Raw genomic sequence first — 19174 nt, 5'->3', positions numbered from 1 at the left:
TATAGAGGAATCAGGACCTCCTTCCTCCTGCCGGTGACCCCTCTAGTGATAGGATCTATATAGAGGAATCGGGACCTCCTTCCTCCTGCCGGTGACCCCTCTAGTGATATAAAGATCTATATAGAGGAATCAGGACCTCCTTCCTCCTGCCAGTGATCCCTCTAGTGATAGGATCTATATAGAGGGATCAGGATCTCCTTCCTCCTGCTGGTGACCCCTCTAGTGATCTATATAGAGGAATCAGGACCTCCTTCCTCCTGCCGGTGACCCCTCTAGTGATAGGATCTATATAGAGGGATCGGGACCTCCTTCCTCCTGCCGGTGACCCCTCTAGTGATAGGATCTATATAGAGGAATCAGGACCTCCTTCCTCCTGCCGGTGACCCCTCTAGTGATAGGATCTATATAGAGGAATCAGGACCTCCTTCCTCCCCCCGGAGACCCCTCTAGTGATAGGATCTATATAGAGGAATCAGGACCTCCTTCCTCCTGCCGGTGACCCCTCTAGTGATATAAAGATCTATATAGAGGAATCAGGATCTCCTTCCTCCTGGCGGTGACCCCTCTAGTGATAGGATCTATACAGAGGAATCAGGACCTCCTTCTTCCTGCCGGTGACCCCTCTAGTGATAGGATCTATATAGAGGAATCGGGACCTCCTTCCTCCTGCCGGTGACCCCTCTAGTTATAGGATCTATATAGAGGAATCGGGCCCTCCTTCCTCCTGCCGGTGATCCCTCTAGTGATAGGATCTATATAGAGGAATCGGGACCTCCTTCCTCCTGCCGGTGACCCCTCTAGTTATAGGATCTATATAGAGGAATCGGGCCCTCCTTCCTCCTGCCGGTGACCCCTCTAGTGATAGGATCTATATAGAGGAATCAGGACCTCCTTCCTCCTGCCGGTGACCCCTCTAGTGATATAAAGATCTATATAGAGGAATCAGGACCTCCTTCCTCCTGCCGGTGACCCCTCTAGTGATAGGATCTATATAGAGGAATCGGGCCCTCCTTCCTCCTGCCGGTGATCCCTCTAGTGATAGGATCTATATAGAGGAATCGGGACCTCCTTCCTCCTGCCGGTGACCCCTCTAGTGATAGGATCTATATAGAGGAATCGGGCCCTCCTTCCTCCTGCCGGTGACCCCTCTAGTGATAGGATCTATATAGAGGAATCGGGCCCTCCTTCCTCCTGCCGGTGACCCCTCTAGTGATAGGATCTATATAGAGGAATCGGGCCCTCCTTCCTCCTGCCGGTGATCCCTCTAGTGATAGGATCTATATAGAGGAATCGGGCCCTCCTTCCTCCTGCCGGTGACCCCTCTAGTGATAGGATCTATATAGAGGAATCAGGACCTCCTTCCTCCTGCCGGAGACCCCTCTAGTGATAGGATCTATATAGAGGAATCAGGACCTCCTTCCTCCTCCCGGAGACCCCTCTAGTGATAGGATATATATAGAGGAATCAGGACCTCCTTCCTCCTGCCGGTGACCCCTCTAGTGATATAAAGATCTATATAGAGGAATCAGGACCTCCTTCCTCCTGCCGGTGACCCCTCTAGTGATATAAAGATCTATATAGAGGAATCGGGACCTCCTTCCTCCTGCCGGTGACCCCTCTAGTGTTATAAAGATCTATATAGAGGGATCAGGACCTCCTTTCTCCTGCCGGTGACCCCTCTAGTGATAGGATCTATATAGAGGAATCAGGACCTCCTTCCTCCTGCCGGTGACCCCTCTAGTGATATAAAGATCTATATAGAGGAATCGGGACCTCCTTCCTCCTGCCGGTGACCCCTCTAGTGATATAAAGATCTATATAGAGGAATCAGGACCTCCTTCCTCCTGCCGGTGACCCCTCTAGTGATATAAAGATCTATATAGAGGGATCAGGACCTCCTTCCTCCCCCCGGAGACCCCTCTAGTGATAGGATCTATATAGAGGAATCAGGACCTCCTTCCTCCCGCCGGTGACCCCTCTAGTGATATAAAGATCTATATAGAGGAATCGGGACCTCCTTCCTCCTGCCGGTGACCCCTCTAGCGATAGGATCTATATAGAGGAATCGGGACCTCCTTCCTCCTGCCGGTGACCCCTCTAGTGATATAAAGATCTATATAGAGGAATCGGGACCTCCTTCCTCCTGCCAGTGATCCCTCTAGTGATAGGATCTATATAGAGGGATCAGGATCTCCTTCCTCCTGCTGGTGACCCCTCTAGTGATCTATATAGAGGAATCAGGACCTCCTTCCTCCTGCCGGTGACCCCTCTAGTGATAGGATCTATATAGAGGGATCGGGACCTCCTTCCTCCTGCCGGTGACCCCTCTAGTGATAGGATCTATATAGAGGAATCAGGACCTCCTTCCTCCTGCCGGTGACCCCTCTAGTGATAGGATCTATATAGAGGAATCAGGACCTCCTTCCTCCTGCCGGTGACCCCTCTAGTGATATAAAGATCTATATAGAGGAATTAGGACCTCCTCCCTCCTGCCGGTGACCCCTCTAGTGATAGGATCTATATAGAGGAATCAGGACCTCCTTCTTCCTGCCGGTGACCCCTCTAGTGATATAAAGATCTATATAGAGTAATCGGGACCTCCTTCCTCCCGCCGGTGACCCCTCTAGTGATATAAAGATCTATATAGAGTAATCGGGACCTCCTTCCTCCCGCCGGTGACCCCTCTAGTGATAGGATCTGTATAGAGGAATCAGGACCTTCTTCCTCCTGCCGGTGACCCCTCTAGTGATAGGATCTATATAGAGGAATCGGGACCTCCTTCCTCCTGCCGGTGACCCCTCTAGTGATATAAAGATCTATATAGAGGAATCAGGACCTCCTTCCTCCTGCCGGTGACCCCTCTAGTGATAGATCTATATAGAGGGATCAGGACCTCCTTCCTCCTGCCGGTGACCCCTCTAGTGATAGGATCTATATAGAGGAATCAGGACCTCCTTCCTCCTGCCGGTGACCCCTCTAGTGATATAAAGATCTATATAGAGGAATCAGGACCTCCTTCCTCCCGCCGGTGACCCCTCTAGTGATATAAAGATCTATATAGAGTAATCGGGACCTCCTTCCTCCCGCCGGTGACCCCTCTAGTGATAGGATCTGTATAGAGGAATCAGGACCTCCTTCCTCCTGCCGGTGACCCCTCTAGTGATAGGATCTATATAGAGGAATCGGGACCTCCTTCCTCCTGCCGGTGACCCCTCTAGTGATATAAAGATCTATATAGAGGAATCAGGACCTCCTTCCTCCTGCCGGTGACCCCTCTAGTGATAGATCTATATAGAGGAATCAGGACCTCCTTCCTCCTGCCGGTGACCCCTCTAGTGATATAAAGATCTATATAGAGGAATCAGGACCTCCTTCCTCCTGCCAGTGACCCCTCTAGTGATAGATCTATATAGAGGAATCAGGACCTCCTTCCTCCTGCCGGTGACCCCTCTAGTGATAGGATCTATATAGAGGAATCAGGACCTCCTTCCTCCTGCCAGTGACCCCTCTAGTGATAGATCTATATAGAGGAATCAGGACCTCCTTCCTCCCGTTTCCCTCTCTTAATCCCAGCAGTAATTTCATGAATACAGCGAGTCAGATTTAATGATATGAAAACATATTTATTGCAGCCATATACACAGGAGAATAATTGGAGACACATTGCAGGTAAACAGACGGCGTTGCGCGGTGACACATCTGGTGACGCTTGGATTGGTCGGATATGCGGAGGATCAGAAGCCCGCCGAGCTGCGAGATGCTTTGCATCCAGTGGCGGTAAAGTCATTCCGTTTTTTGTTCCTCGGATACGTTTTCATTCGGCGTCTCGTCTTTGGATTCCTCGGCCACTTTAGTTTCTGACGCGTCTGGCTGAGCCCCCTCGCCGTCGTAAATGATATCTTCCGGGTTTGGCGCCGGAGGACAGAACTCTTCTGATGGATACATTGCAGTGAAAATCTTCTCCGCCTGAAAACACAAAAACACGCCCCACCCAAAGTAAACAGGCAACAAGCGGACAAAAATATTACAATTGTAAAACAAAAAAACATTAAAGGATGCGTAGGGGAATAACGAAAAAACGATAACTTTATCGGCAACGATCGTCATATACAAGGAGAGCTTCAACAGTCGTTCCTTCCTAAACCGATATTTTGCGGTTTTGGTGGTTGCAAGAATTTGTGGACACCGGGCGTACTACACACGTCCTAAAAAACTACAGAGGACGTGTGCGGTATGCCCCGTCCTTCTGCCTCACTGTCGCCCAAAATAATTTTAGCACACACAAATATAACACTCAATTTTTGGGGCAAAATATAAAGGATGAGGGCGTGTCAAGTAAACCGATACCAAACATGTCAAACTTTAACCACATGACCATTGGGCCAATTCTGACTCTTCTCATATACATATAAAAATCTATAATTCTTTTTTGCTAGAAAACTACCCAAACGTGGTATTTTTTTTTTAAGCAGAGGTCCTACAGCAGTGGTCTCCAAACTGGGACCCTGAGGCCGGAATCGACCCTTTGCTTTCTTTTATCCAGCCCTAGAGTCAATAGCTAAAGGTCTCCAAACTTGGTGTGGCCTTCAGATGAGCCCAACAACAGTGCGTAGAGAGCTTCATGGAATGGGTTTCCATGGCCGAGCAGCTGCATCCAAGCCTTCCATCATCAAGTGCAATGCAAAGCGTCAGATACCGTGGTGTAAAGCACGCCGCCACTGGACTCTAGAGCAGAGGAGGCGCGTTCTCTGGAGTGACCAATCACGCTTCTCTGTCTGGCAATCCGATGGACATGTCTGGGTTTGGCGGTTGCCAGGAGAACGGTACTTGCCTGACTGCATTGTGCCAAGTGTAAAGTTTGGTGGAGGGGGGGATTATGGCGTGGGGTTGTTCCTCAGGGGTTGGGCTTGGCCCCCTAGTTCCAGTGAAGGGAACTCTTAAGGCAACATGTTGGACAATTTCATGCTCCCAACTTTGTGGGAAGAGTTTGGGGACGGCCCCTTCCTGTTCCAACATGACTGCCCACCAGTGCACAAAGCAAGGTCCATAAAGACAAGGAGGAGCCAGTTTGGGGTGGAGGAACTTGACTGTCCTGCACAGAGTCCTGACCTCAACCCCATAGAACACCTTTGGGATGAATTAGAGCGGAGACTGCGAGCCAGGCCTCCTCCCCCGACATCAGTGCCTGACCTGACAAATGTGCTTCTGGAAGAATGGTCCAACCTTCCCATAGACACCCTCCTAAACCTTGTGGTCGGCCTTCCCAGAAGAGTTGAAGCTGTTATAGCTGCAAAGGGCGGGGCCAACTCAATATTGAACCCTACGGACTAAGACTGGGGGGCCATTAAAGGTCATGTGTGTGGAAAGGGCGGGGCCAACTCAATATTGAACCCTACGGACTAAGACTGGGGGGCCATTAAAGGTCATGTGTGTGGAAAGGGCGGGGCCAACTCAATATTGAACCCTACGGACTAAGACTGGGGGGCCATTAAAGGTCGTGTGTGTGGAAAGGGCGGGGCCAACTCAATATTGAACCCTACGGACTAAGACTGGGGGGCCATTAAAGGTCATGTGTGTGGAAAGGGCGGGGCCAACTCAATATTGAACCCTACGGACTAAGACTGGGGGGCCATTAAAGGTCATGTGTGTGGAAAGGGCGGGGCCAACTCAATATTGAACCCTACGTACTAAGACTGGGGGGGCATTAAAGGTCATGTGCGGGGCCAACTCAATATTGAACCCTACGGACTAAGACTGGTGGGGCATTAAAGGTCATGTGCGGGGAAAGGGCGGGGCCAACTCAATATTGAACCCTACGGACTAAGACTGGGGGGGCATTAAAGGTCATGTGCGGGGAAAGGCCGGCGGACCAATATAGTGTATATTTATTAGTACTTTCAATAAAATCAATTCTAAATAATAAGAAAACATGCCATAAATCAAAGACTAATTAATACAAAGGGCTCAGTACAGGGAAGGGGGTATCAGGAGGGCATATTACAGGATGAGGAGGGCACGGTACAGAGGGAAGGCAGAAGGGCTCAGTACAGGGAGGGGGGTATCAGGAGGGCATATTACAGGATGAGGAGGGCACGGTACAGAGGGAAGGCAGAAGGGCTCAGTACAGGGAGGGGGGTATCAGGAGGGCATATTACAGGATGAGGAGGGCACGGTACAGAGGGAAGGCAGAAGGGCTCAGTACAGGGAGGGGGGTATCAGGAGGGCATATTACAGGATGAGGAGGGCACGGTACAGAGGGAAGGCAGAAGGGCTCAGTACAGGGAGGGGGGTATCAGGAGGGCATATTACAGGATGAGGAGGGCACAGTACAGGTTCTGGGACGCTGCCTGGGACATGGCCATCCCAAGACAGCTGAGTAAAAAGCGTGCCTGTCCCAGCAAATCCGGGACATTTGGAAAAAAATCTAATTTTTTCTACATACCTACCTGTGAAATCCATTTCTTGGAGTACATCACGGGTCACAGAGCAGGCCATAATAATGACTATGTGGGTTATGTGCCACCTCTAGGTGAATGGATACTGGCCAACCAGTCAAAACAGGAAGTCCTCCCCCATATAACCCCTCCTACACAGGAAGTACTCAGTTTTTGGAGCAAGCAAAGAGAATCCAGATTGGGGGTGGGGACCTCTGCGTCCCGTGATGTGCACCAAGAAATGGATTTTACAGGTAGGTATGTATAAAAAAAATCCAATTTTCTTTATTGTACATCACAGAACAGGCCATAATAATGACTATGTGGGATGTCCCAAAGCAATAACCTTGAGGGGTGGGTGACCACCATCAACACCCCAAAAGGAGCTATTCAGCTGTTTGTAAAACACTTCGGCCAAAAGCAGAATCCTCCGTGGCTCTGACCTCCACCTGGTAAAACCTTGTGAATGTATGAACCGAAGACCATGTAGCAGCCTTGCCAAGCTGAGCAACTGACGCCTGGTGGTGGATAGCCAGAGATGCCCTCACATTCCTGGTAGAGTGTGCTTTCACCCAAACAGGTGGGACCTTGCTCTTCAAACCTTAGGCTTGAATAGTTAACTGACGAATCCACTTAGAAATCATTGATTTGGTGCCGCCGATCCTCTCCTGGGTCCTTCCAGTAAAACAACCAAGGAAACAGCCTTTCTAATCTAGGCGCTCATCATCAAAAAGACCCTTATCGCCCGAACCACATCTAGGGAAGGCAAAGATCTTTCTTTGGCCGACTACGGCCTCGGACAGAATGAAGGCAGAACAATCCTGATGTAAAACCAAAAATGGTTCCCTGCAAGAAAGCTGCCAACTTCGATGCCCTTCTTGCAGAGGTAATTGCCACCAAAAACAGAACCTTTCGAGTTAGCAGAACTAATGGAATCTCCCTGATAGGTTCAGATGGTGGTTTCTGCAAAACTGCCAAGACCAAGTTCAAGTCTCAAGGACAAGAGTAGCAACAGCCAACTTTTTTTCTACTCCTGATTGGAGAAAAGACAAAATTCTTCTAAACAAATAATTCTGGGGGTGCCAATTTCGACCCTCACACCAAGAAAAATATACAGTTGTGTTGAAAATAATATCAGTGTGTTAAAAAAAAGTGAATAAAGCTGAAAATCCTTCTAATACTTTTATTTCCATCCACACAAATGCATTGGGAACACGACACATTCTATTCCAAATCACAACATGAAGAAAAATACATCAAATTTGTGTTGTTCCTCTAAAAAAAATGGAGGAAAAGTGAATATTAGACGGTTAAAAAAAATGGCCGTGTTTGTATTCTTCTTTACAAACTCCAACATTCACTATATAAACTGAGAAATGTTTGAAGATTTTGCTTTCCTTTGAATGACTTCATGAATATTTGGTTGTAGTCGCACTGTTTCTGAGAACTGCTGTACATCTGTGTTGCATGGAGTCCCCCAACTTCTGGCCCCTGTGATCAGGTATTCCAGCCCAGGATGATTGGACCACATTCCACAGTTCTTCTCTATTTCTTGGTTTTGCCTCAGAAACGGCATTTTTGATGTCACCCCACAAGTTGTCTATTGGATGAAGATCCGGGGATTGGGCTGGCCACTCCATAACGTCCATCTTGTTGGTCTGGAACCAAGATGTTGCCCGTTTACTGGTGTGTTTGGGGTCGTTGTCTTGTTGGAACACCCATTTCAAGGGCATTTACTCTTCAGCATAAGGCAGCATGACCTCTTCAAGTATTCTGATGGATTCAAACTGATCCATGATCCCTGGTATGCGATAAATAGGCCCAACAACGTAGTATGAGAAACATCCCCATATCATGATGCTTGCACCACCATGCTTCACGGTCTTCACAGTGTACTGTGGCTTGAATTCAGTGTTTGGGGGTCGTCTGACAAACTGTCTCCGCCCACTAGACCCAAAAAGAACAATCCTACTTCCATCAGTCCACAAAATGTTGCGCCATTTCTCTTTAGGCCGGTCAATGTGCTCTTTGGCAGATTGTAACCTCTTCAGCACACGTCTTTTTCCCAACAGTGGGACTTTGCGGGGACTTCTTGCAGATAGCTTGGCTTCACATAGGCGTCTTCTAATTGTAACAGTCCTCACAGGGAACGTCACACCTTCTTTCATCTTCCTGGAGCTGATTGTTGGCTGAGTCCTCACAGGGAACGTCACACCTTCTTTCATCTTCCTGGAGCTGATTGTTGGCTGAGCCCGCCCCATTTTGGCTATTCTTCTATCCATTCCAATGGTAGTTTTTCGCTTTCTTCCACGTCTTTCAGGTTTTGTTGCCATTTTAAAGCATTTGCGATCATTTTAGCTGAGCAGCCGATCATTTTCTGCACTTCTTTATATGTTTTCCCCTCCAATCAACTTTTTAATCAAGGTACGCTGTTCTTCTGAACAATGTCTGGAACCACCCATTTTCCTCAGAATTTCAGAGAGAAATGCACTGTAACCAGCATGTCCAACATTTGCTGCCTTCCTTCCTTAAATAAGGGCAATCATTGCCACCTGTTTATCAAAGAATGAATGACGTCACTAATAGAACTCCACACGGCTATTATTGTGAACACGCCCCTTTCAATGAGTGATTCAATGACAGAGAATCAGCAGCATGCATGTCATGACTGTCGGGTCTGTTGGATTTCTATGACTCTACTACACCTGCTAGGAAATTATTTGCCATGTAGAAATATCATTTCCACCAAAAACAGTGATTGATCCGGTTAGTGATGTCTGACGGCTAGTATTTTCAACACAACTGTATCTTCCACGTTTTTTAATAAATGTTTCTAGAAACCAGCTTCAACATTGTGTGGACAACCAAGTCTGACCCTTCCCTATCTTTCAAGATTTGGGTCTCAACAGCCATGCCATCAAATGTAGTGACCGTAAAGCTGGGTGCAATATAGGTCCCTGCGACAGGAGATCTGACCAACCTGGCAGAGGCCATGGATCACCGACTGCTATCCTGACAATGCCTGCCTACCAACACCTCCTGGGCCAGGCTGGTGCCACTAATATCACCGGAATCACCTTGACTTGAATCCTGCATAATAGCCGCGGGTGTAGCTGAATCGGTGGAAAAGCGTATATTAGGGAAAACCGATCCCACGGTATCACCAAGGTATCTACCTCCATCGCACGAGGGTCCTGCATCCTGGACACAAACCTGTCCACCTTGCTGTTGAAACTGGATGCCAATAGATCTACGTCCGGGTACCCCCAAACGCTGGCAGATTGCCGAGAACACCTCGGGATGCAGAGCCCATTCCCCCGAAAACAATCGCCGACGACTGAGGTAGCACGCCTGCCAATTCTCTATCCCTGCAATGAATACTGCTGACAGAACTGGAGCATGCCCTTATGCCCAAGCCAGAATGTGATCTACCTCCTCCTGAGCCCTCCGGCTCTTGGTGGTTGATGTATGCCACTGCCATACTGTTGTCAGATTGGACCCTGACTGGCCAACCATGAAGCCTAGTTGTCAGGAATGGACTCAGCACTGGTGGTGGGACTCACCTGCCATGTGGGCTGCAGTACCAGGGCTGACCAGCGGGTGCTCAACAGCCAGAAGCTCACTCCTGCAATCAGCCAACACCTGGGGCTGATTGCAGGAGGTGTATTTAAGGAATGGCCTTGGTCTATGTTTCCCATGAGCCCCTGTACCTGGTATCCTGTGTTCCTGCCTAGTTGCTGACCCTGCTTTGATCCTGACCTCTGCTGACCGTCTCCTGTTGAACCCCTGGCTTGCCTGACCATCCTTCTGCCTGATCCTCTGTACCGCGCTGTCCATGAGTTATTGAACCCGGCTTGTGACCCTGACTATTCTCTGCCTGCTCCTCCGGTACCTCACTGCCCGCACGTTGCTGACCTGGCCTGCCTGACTACGCCTGACACTACCCAGACGATCCATCCATCCCGCACGGATCCAGTCACTACTGTGCAAACCTGCCAGCCCCTTCACATCAGGCTTTCCCCTGGTACATACCCTCGGCGGACCCTTCTACCACAGTTGGGTGCACTCAGGGGCCACGACCTGGTCTCAGTCCTGCGCCAAGTCCATCCCCACCATCAGGGGCTCTGGTGAAAAGGCAGACTGGGGCTTAGACTCCGCGCCCTGGGGAATCCTGTTCTGTGGGTACTAGAGATCCCGCCGGGCGGTGCCTGACAGTACCTTACGGCCCGCCTGACCATTCCACCTCTCCAGCCCTGACTACGCCTGTGTTCCCACGCATTTCTGGTCATACCCGGATCCCTAACACTAGTCGTCCAATATCTTAGGGAAAGCTGCACCGCTCGAAGCTCCAGGATATTGATGGAAAGGATTGTCACCTGCGGTGACCACATCCCCTGGACTGTGGTCCCTTCTAGAACAGCCCCCCAACCCGAGAAGATGGCATCAGTTACCAGCTTCCAAATCACTGATGGAAAAGATCTTCCCTTTTCCAATTTCCGAACTTCCAACCACCGATTCAAGCTTTGCAGCATCCGGGGGGGAGGGACAAAAACATGCGGTAATCCAGTGCTGGAATCTTTTTGTTCCATGCTGACAGAATATCCCTCTGCAAAGGCCTTCGAATGGAACTGCGCATAGGGCACTGCCTCGAATGAGGACGCCATCTTCCTCATTGACCTCATGCAGAGACTAATGCAGGCCATAGATGGGGAGAAAAACGGCAGATTTTTCTTTTAAAAAACGAAAATTCGGTCGTTCAAGTGGCCGACGTTACCATCAATGGTAAAAAAAAATCGGCCGATTTTCATCCCTTCTACAGCCGGCAAAAAGTGTCCCTGCAGAGAGCTCCGCTATTTGACAGTTCTCTGACAGTTCCTTCACATTTACAGCGGTTGAAACAATGTATCTATTTGTTTCCATTTAGGATACAGATGTTTTTATTCGGAAACAAATAGATACAATGTTTCAACCGCTGTAAATGTCAAAGAACTGTCAGAGAACTGTCAGAAATAGCGGAGCTCTCTGCAGAGACACTTTTTGCTGGACTGGAATTCTTCTTATTTTCATCCTACTTCTTCTTATTATTATTATTCTTCTTCTTCATCCTCATCCTCTTCTTCTTCATCCTCATCCTCTTCTTCTTCATCCTCATCCTCTCCTTCATCCCCATCCTCTTCTTCTTCATACTCATCCTCTTCTTCTTCATCCTCTTCTTCTTCATCCTCTTCTTCTTCATCCTCTTCTTCTTCATCATCCTCCTCCTCCTTCTTCTTCTTCCTCATCCTCTTCTTCTTCATCATCATCCTCCTCCTCCTTCTTCTTCCTCATCTTCTTCTTCATCATCATCCTCATCCTCCTCCTTCTTCATCCTCATCCTCTTCTTCTTCTTCATCCTCATCCTCTTCTTCTTCTTCTTCATCCTCTTCTTCTTCTTCTTCATCCTCTTCTTCTTCTTCATCCTCTTCTTCATCCTCATCCTCTTCTTCTTCATCCTCATCCTCTTCTTCTTCATCCTCATCCTCTTCTTCTTCATCCTCATCCTCTTCTTCATCCTCATCCTCTTCTTCCTCTTCTTCTTCTTCATCCTCTTCCTCTTTTTCTTGTTTTTGTCTTCCTCTTGCAGGTCACTGCTCATGCGCAGATTTTTTATCGGTAAAAAAATCGGCCGATTTGCCCACTAATTGCCGCGAAAATCGGCCGATCGGCAAAATCGGCCGATTTTTTTCCGAATACCGAAAAACGGCCGACCAAATCGCCCACTAACGATCCGAAAATCGGCCGATTTTATTTTCGGCCGAAAAATCGGCCGATTTTTGACCCGTCTATGGCCTGCATAATTCCTGCTCCTCAAACTCCAAACCTGATCTGTCAGGGCGTGGCCCTTTCCTGGAGGCAGAAACACCTGAACAGTGTCTAGAACCAATCCCAAATACTCCAGACTCTGTACTGGCTCCAGAGCCAAGTTCTCGAAGTCGAGGACCCAGCCCAAGCTTTCCAGATTATGAATCGCAAGAACCACATTTTTTCTCAAGGCTTGAACCAAACTGACCCCTGATCAGTAGATCGTCCAGGCAGCCCAAAATCGCTATTCCCCCGAGTTCTGAGCAGCCCCAGAACTGGAGCCAGTATCTTTGTAAACACTCGATGTGCTGTGCCTAGCCCAAAGGTAGCGCCACGAACTGAAAATGTTGAGTTTCTAACGCAAATCGCAGAAACTTTTGATGAGCTGGAAATATTGGCACAGGCAGGTATGTGTCCTTGAGGACTATGGAGGCTAGAAAGTCTCCCTCTTGTAAAGATGCGACTGCTGATCAGAGCGACTCCATCCAAAACGAACGAATCTTTAGGAACCGGCTCAGCCCCTCTAAGGCTGCTTTCACACTGGTTCGCCTCAAAAAAGCTTGAAAAATGACAAGCGTTTTTGGAGCGTTTTTCAAGCGGAACATCCTAGAAATGTGACTTACTTTTGTAGCTCAAAATGGGCAGATTTTAACATTTTTACTCCCAAAACCTAGCCACCAATGATGCAATAATGATTTTGGGCGCAATTCACTAAGCGGTATCTTACCACATAGCATTTAAAAAAAAACGTTTGAATTCACTAAAAAAAAAAAACGCTACTAAAATACCGCATGAGTATTTTATCCAGTCATGAGGTATTTCAGTAGTAAAAAACATGCGTTAATGTTTCAGCTGTCAGCGGGATTCCCCACTGACAGCTGAATGTAAAAGAAAGAGTCGCCGGCAATGAAAAAAAAAAAATAAAACAGCGTGGGGTCCCCCTCTCCATCCATACCAAGCCCTTCGAGTCTGGTTTGGATTTTGAGGGGAACCCCCACGCCAAAATTAAAACAAAAAAAAAAAAATGGTGTGGGATTCCCCCCCAAAATCCATACCAGACTCTTAACTGAGCATGCAGGACAGGAAAAAAGGTGTGTGTGTGTGAGAATCGAGCGAGCGCCCCTCCCCCCCCCCCCAATTTACTATGCTTCAGTTATGAATGAACACAGTGAGTGATCGGTTCTGGTCACTCATTGTGTTCATTTAGGAAAGGAAGGGTCTACTAAATCAGACCTTTCCCCCACTCTCCATCCTGAAGGATCCTATTGTGTGTTTGCAGCTGCCGGAGGGAATCTGGCAGCACTGCGGGCACACACGGGGAAGGTATGGTCATGGGTTTGGCGGGGGGCAATTAATGGAACCAATCCCCTGTATGTAGAGAAGAAGCCAGCGTTCAGCTGCTGCAGAAAGAGCCATACAGGAGATCAGTTCCAGTAATTGTCCCCCAGGGTGCTGATCACCCTCCCGGCCCACATTCACCCAGCTTCCTGGGCCCCGTACAGGACGACTGGTGGTACCCCCTTATCCACGGCCCTGCCTGGCGGTTGTGCACGCCACTTTCTGGACGACATCACCTCCACTAGCGTATTTAATCAAAATACAGCATACGCCATAGACCTGCGTGAGACCGAAGCAATACTCTCTAATGCAGTCCACTGAAAAAAATGGGGAAGCATGTACAACCCTTGGCCAACCCTCCCAGGGGGCATTCCCTTTAGAATTACCCGCCATGTGTCCCGCCCATCCCTCCAGGGTCACCCACATGTAGCAGGCAGCATCCTATGTAAACCTTATGGCCAACTTCCTCTTCCTACTGCACATGCCCATGCATCCCCGCCATGTGCGCCCTCACCAATCACGGCAGGCCTTGTCCTACTAAAGACCTTCAGGGACTTGGTTCCCCTTTTTTAAATGGGGGCCACTGCCAAGCACCCTGCCAGAAGCGCCATGGGGTTAAATGGAGGAGGACTTTCAGTGTAGGAGGGGTTATATGGAGGAGGACTTTCAGTGTAGGAGGGGTTATATGGAGGAGGACTTTCAGTGTAGGAGGGGTTATATGGAGGAGGACTTTCAGTGTAGGAGGGGTTATATGGAGGAGGACTTTCAGTGTAGGAGAGGTTATATGGAGGAGGACTTTCAGTGTTGGAGGGGTTATATGGAGGAGGACTTTCAGTGTAGGAGGGGTTATATGGAGGAGGACTTTCAGTGTAGGAGGGGTTATATGGAGGAGGACTTTCAGTGTAGGAGGGGTTATATGGAGGAGGACTTTCAGTGTAGGAGGGGTTATATGGAGGAGGACTTTCAATGAAGGAGGGGTTATATGGAGCAGGACTTCCTGTGTAGGAGGGGTTATATGGAGGACTTCCTGTGTAGGAGGGGTTATATGGAGACCTTCCTGTGTAGGAGGAGTTATATGGAGAACTTCCTGTGTAGGAGGGGGTTATATGGAGAACTTCCTGTGTAGGAGGGGGTTATATGGAGAACTTCCTGTGTAGGAGGGGGTTTTAAGGAGGACTTCCTGTGTAGGAGGGGTTAAATGGAAAGGACTTCCTGTGTAGGAGGGGTTATATGGAATGGACTTCCTGTGTCAGAGGGGCTATATGGAGGACTTCCTGTGTCAGAGGGGTTATATGGAGGACTTCCTGTATAGGAGGGGCTATATGGAGGAGGACTTCCTGTGTCGGAGGGGTTATATGGAGGACTTCCTGTATAGGAGGAGTTATATGGAGGACTTCCTGTGTCGGAGGGGCTATATGGAGGAGGACTTCCTGTGTCGGAGGGGTTATATGGAAGACTTCATGTGTCGGAGGGGCTATAAGGAGGAGGACTTCCTGTGTCGGAGGGGCTATAAGGAGGAGGACTTCCTGTGTCGGAGGGGCTATATGGAGGAGGACTTCCTGTGTCGGAGGGGCTATATGGAGGAAGACTTCCTGTGTCGGAGGGGTTATATGGAGGAGGACTTCCTGTGTCGGAGGGGCTATATGGAGGAGGACTTCCTGTGTCGGAGGGGCTATATGGAGGAGGACTTCCTGTGTCGGAGGGGCTATATGGAGGAGGACTTCCTGTGTCGGAGGGGCTATATGGAGGAGGACTTCCTGTGTCGGAGGGGCTATATGGAGGAGGACTTCCTGTGTAGGAGGGGTTATATGGAGGACTTCCTGTGTAGGAGGGGTTTATATGGAGGAGGACTTCCTGTTTGTCCATTCACCTACAGGTGGCACATAACCCACATAGTCATTATAATGGCCTGCTCTGTGTCCTGTGATGTACGATAAAGAAAATGATGTAATGCAAGATCATGGGGCCCCCATGCACTTGGGGCCCATGGGCAGTGCCCATGCATTAACATGGCCATAATCACAACTCTTCAGGAAGAAGTCAACTGCAAGAAGATGATTTCTGAATCCACTCACCTGCTGGACGGCGTGGTCATATCCGAAGGAGGGGTCCGGCCCGCTGCAGACAAACACATTAGAGGGGAGCCCGGCATAGGATTGGCGCTCTACCGCAGAAGAGTCTCTCATATTAAAGTACAAGATCCAGAGGACCCGCGGCCTCTCCACGCTCTCGGGATCTGGAGACACAAGAAGAACCATCATTAATGAAAACAAAAGTCCAGATATACTCTGGTGGGAGATAAAGCCACATGGGGAGATACCGATCCACTGCATGCGCTGCCAGTAACATGGAGTCATGCCGGAGCTTACTGAGCTTCAAAGAGGGAAAATTGTTGGTGCCGCTCAGCTGGTGCCTCTGTGACTGAGGTTGCCAATTTATTTGCCGTGTCAAGAAGCGCAGTATAAAATGTTATGACGACGTATTCAGTTTCCGGGAAAACGGCGTCTGATCAGCATAAGCGCGGTCCACATGGTCAATTGACCGAAAAACAAAAGGACAATGTGCAGGACAATCTCAGTCCCATGCCTGCTGTGACCCGGCATATCTGTACCTCCTGTGCCTCCCGTTACCTCTGCATACCTGTGACCCCTGTATTCCTGTGGATCCTGTGACCCCCCCTATATTCCTGTGCATCCTGTGACTCCTGCGACCCTGCACTTCTGTATTTATGTGACCCCCCTATATTCCTGTGCATCCTGTGACCTCTTTACTCCTGCGCCTCCAGTGACCCCTTTACTCCTGCGCCCCCTCCCCCACAGTCCCATCAGTCTCTGTACCAGAGGAGCTTACACTCTAATGTCCCCTCCCCCACAGTCCCATCTGTCTCTGTACCAGAGGAGCTTACACTCTAATGTCCCCTCCCCCACAGTCCCATCTGTCTCTGTACCAGAGGAGCTTACACTCTAATGTCCCCTCCCCCACAGTCCCATCTGTCTCTGTACCAGAGGAGCTTACACTCTAATGTCCCCTCCCCCACAGTCCCATCTGTCTCTGTACCAGAGGAGCTTACACTCTAATGTCCCCTCCCCCACAGTCCCATCTGTCTCTGTACCAGAGGAGCTTACACTCTAATGTCCCCTCCCCCACAGTCACATCAGTCTCTGCACCAGAGGAGCTTACACTCTAATGTCCCCTCCCCCACAGTCACATCAGTCTCTGCACCAGAGGAGCTTACACTCTAATGTCCCCTCCCTCACAGTCACATCAGTCTCTGCACCAGAGGAGCTTACACTCTAATGTCCCCTCCCCCACCAGTCACATCAGTCTCTGCACCAGAGGAGCTTACACTCTAATGTCCCCTCCCCCACAGTCCCATCAGTCTCTGTACCAGAAGAGCTTACACTCTAATGTCCCCTCCCCCACAGTCCCATCAGTCTCTGTACCAGAAGAGCTTACACTCTAATGTCCCCTCCCCCACAGTCACACACAATGATTATTATACATTATATAGCTCTGACATATACCATAGCGCTGTATACAATATACCAGCCTGTGCCGCGGTGGGCGACACTCATACAGACGCAGGAAACCATGTCCTATGACCTGCAGCGGGAAGTGAATCCAGGACTCCAGCAACACAAGGCCATAGTCCGGTTTTGATGAACGATGTCGGGGGGGGGGGGGGGGGGGTGACCTCCACATTCCTAATTTACAGAATGCAGATAAAACTGAATTCCCCTCTAATATCCATTGAGGTAAATGTGATTGCTGGTATGGAGTATGCGGGAAGCGTACACGCGGTGACAGCGCTGGTACACGGATGTACACATTTATTTCCCGCAGCACGCACGGCGGAGAGATTATTACTGCGGTGATATAAGGGGCGCAGGGGACGTGTCGGGTGGAAATGTCAGGGATGTCATTAAGACAAATGTCACAGATCGGTAATAAACATGATGAGACTGTCGCAGAGGGATAATGGATTCCGCTAACCAGAAGAGAGGTGAGCGCGTTATGGAGGACTCGCCGCCGTGTACAAGCTGTGCAGTGATCCCGCCACCTCGCCATTACTACGTATCCAAACCCAGAGCAGTGCAGACCCTGGTGGGGGGGGGGGGGGTGTCATCATCAGGGGGGACAATATCACATTTTGCAGAAATTTATCATTATATTTTGCCATGCGGTTAAAAAAAAAGACAAAGGGTCATGTGATCACCATGCCATACCGTATGGAGTGATACGATGAGAGCAAAGCACGGGGGGGGGGGGTCAGTCAAGAGAAGGATTTTTTTAATTTGTCATACCGAAGGATGTGTCAAGATTCAACATCCAACGCGTTTTCGGGGTTACGCACAAATCCCTCTTCATCAAGGCCTAACATTCCTGCGCAAAAGACATTTACAGTAGATGGGTGGGTAATCCTGGACCCGAAGAGAACAGGGACCACCTGGAGGGGGGGGGGGGGGGAGGGAATGCAGCCAGCACATAATGAGTCGTGTAAATGTGATCAGGCGGCTCTACAGCCTAGACCACATGCGTCAAACATAAGGCCCGCAGGCCAAATCTGGCCCTCCAGGACATCGGATGTGGCCCTCACACCTCTCCTGTGGCTGCAGCGCCCCCCTCATCTCTGCCCCCCACCTTGTCTTGGCATATGGCAGCAGAGAGGAGGACAGAACTCTCAGAGTGCAACCTCAGAGAGGCTCATCTCTGACCCACATCCCCACCCTGGTCTCAAGAGTCGGCAGCAGAGAGGACAGATCTCCTCCTCCAGTTGGTGCGCTTCTCCAAGCAACCACAGAGAGGCCCATCTCTGACCCCCTTCCCCACCCTGGTCTCAAGAGTCGGCAGCAGAGAGGACAGATCTCCTCCAGTTGGTGCGCTTCTCCAAGCAACCACAGAGAGGCCCATCTCTGACCCCCTTCCCCACCCTGGTCTCAAGAGTCGGCAGCAGAGAGGACAGATCTCCTCCTCCAGTTGGTGCGCTTCTCCAAGCAACCACAGAGAGGCCCATCTCTGACCCCCTTCCCCACCCTGGTCTCAAGAGTCAGCAGCAGAGAGGAGGACAGAACTCCTCCTCCAGATGCTGCGCTTTTCCATGCAACCGCAGGGAGGCTCATCTCTGACCCCCTTCCCCACCCTGGTCTCTCGAGTCGGCAGCAGAGAGGAGGACAGACCTCCGCCTAAAGATCTTGCTTCTCTCTGTGCAGCTGCAGCACCCCCCATCTCCACCCCCACCTTGTCTTGGCATATGGCAGCAGAGAGGAGGACAGAACTCCTCCTCCAGATGCTGCGCTTCTCCATGCAACCGCAGAGAGGCTCATCTCTGACCCCCTTCCCCACCTTGGTCTCAAGAGTCAGCAGCAGAGAGAAGGACAGATATCTCCTATAGATCCTGCTCCTCTATGTGCAGCTGCAGCACCCCCTTGTCTAGCATTCAGCAGACTCTGGCAGTTGACTCCAGCCCTCCTTTGCTCCTCCTCCAGACCCTGCACTTTCTGCTCCCCCCAGCTCTGCTCCCATATTTTTCCTGGAAGCAACACAAGGTAAGGGGGGGGTGC

The 19174-nt window shown here is 49.8% G+C and overlaps 1 protein-coding gene across 1 annotated transcript; it reads right to left on the bottom strand.

The window, feature by feature from the left end:
* Positions 1–3602: 3602 nt before the first annotated feature.
* On the bottom strand, positions 3603–15985 carry LOC149430875 (rab proteins geranylgeranyltransferase component A 1-like). The gene is made up of 2 exons (XM_089665967.1): positions 15689–15985; positions 3603–3966 (listed from the first exon to the last, which is right to left on the bottom strand). Exons 1-2 carry the CDS (start codon positions 15968–15970, stop codon positions 3784–3786), a joined length of 465 nt encoding a protein of 154 aa, XP_089522093.1. The 5' UTR covers positions 15971–15985; the 3' UTR covers positions 3603–3783.
* Positions 15986–19174: the final 3189 nt, after the last annotated feature.

This window comes from Staurois parvus, unplaced genomic scaffold (genome assembly GCF_062004578.1).
Source record: "Staurois parvus isolate SC_StPar_1 unplaced genomic scaffold, SC_StPar_1.0 ptg002439l, whole genome shotgun sequence".
In the NCBI taxonomy this organism is placed as follows: Eukaryota; Metazoa; Chordata; class Amphibia; order Anura; family Ranidae; genus Staurois; species Staurois parvus.
This window is presented reverse-complemented; position numbering and strand designations above follow the sequence as displayed.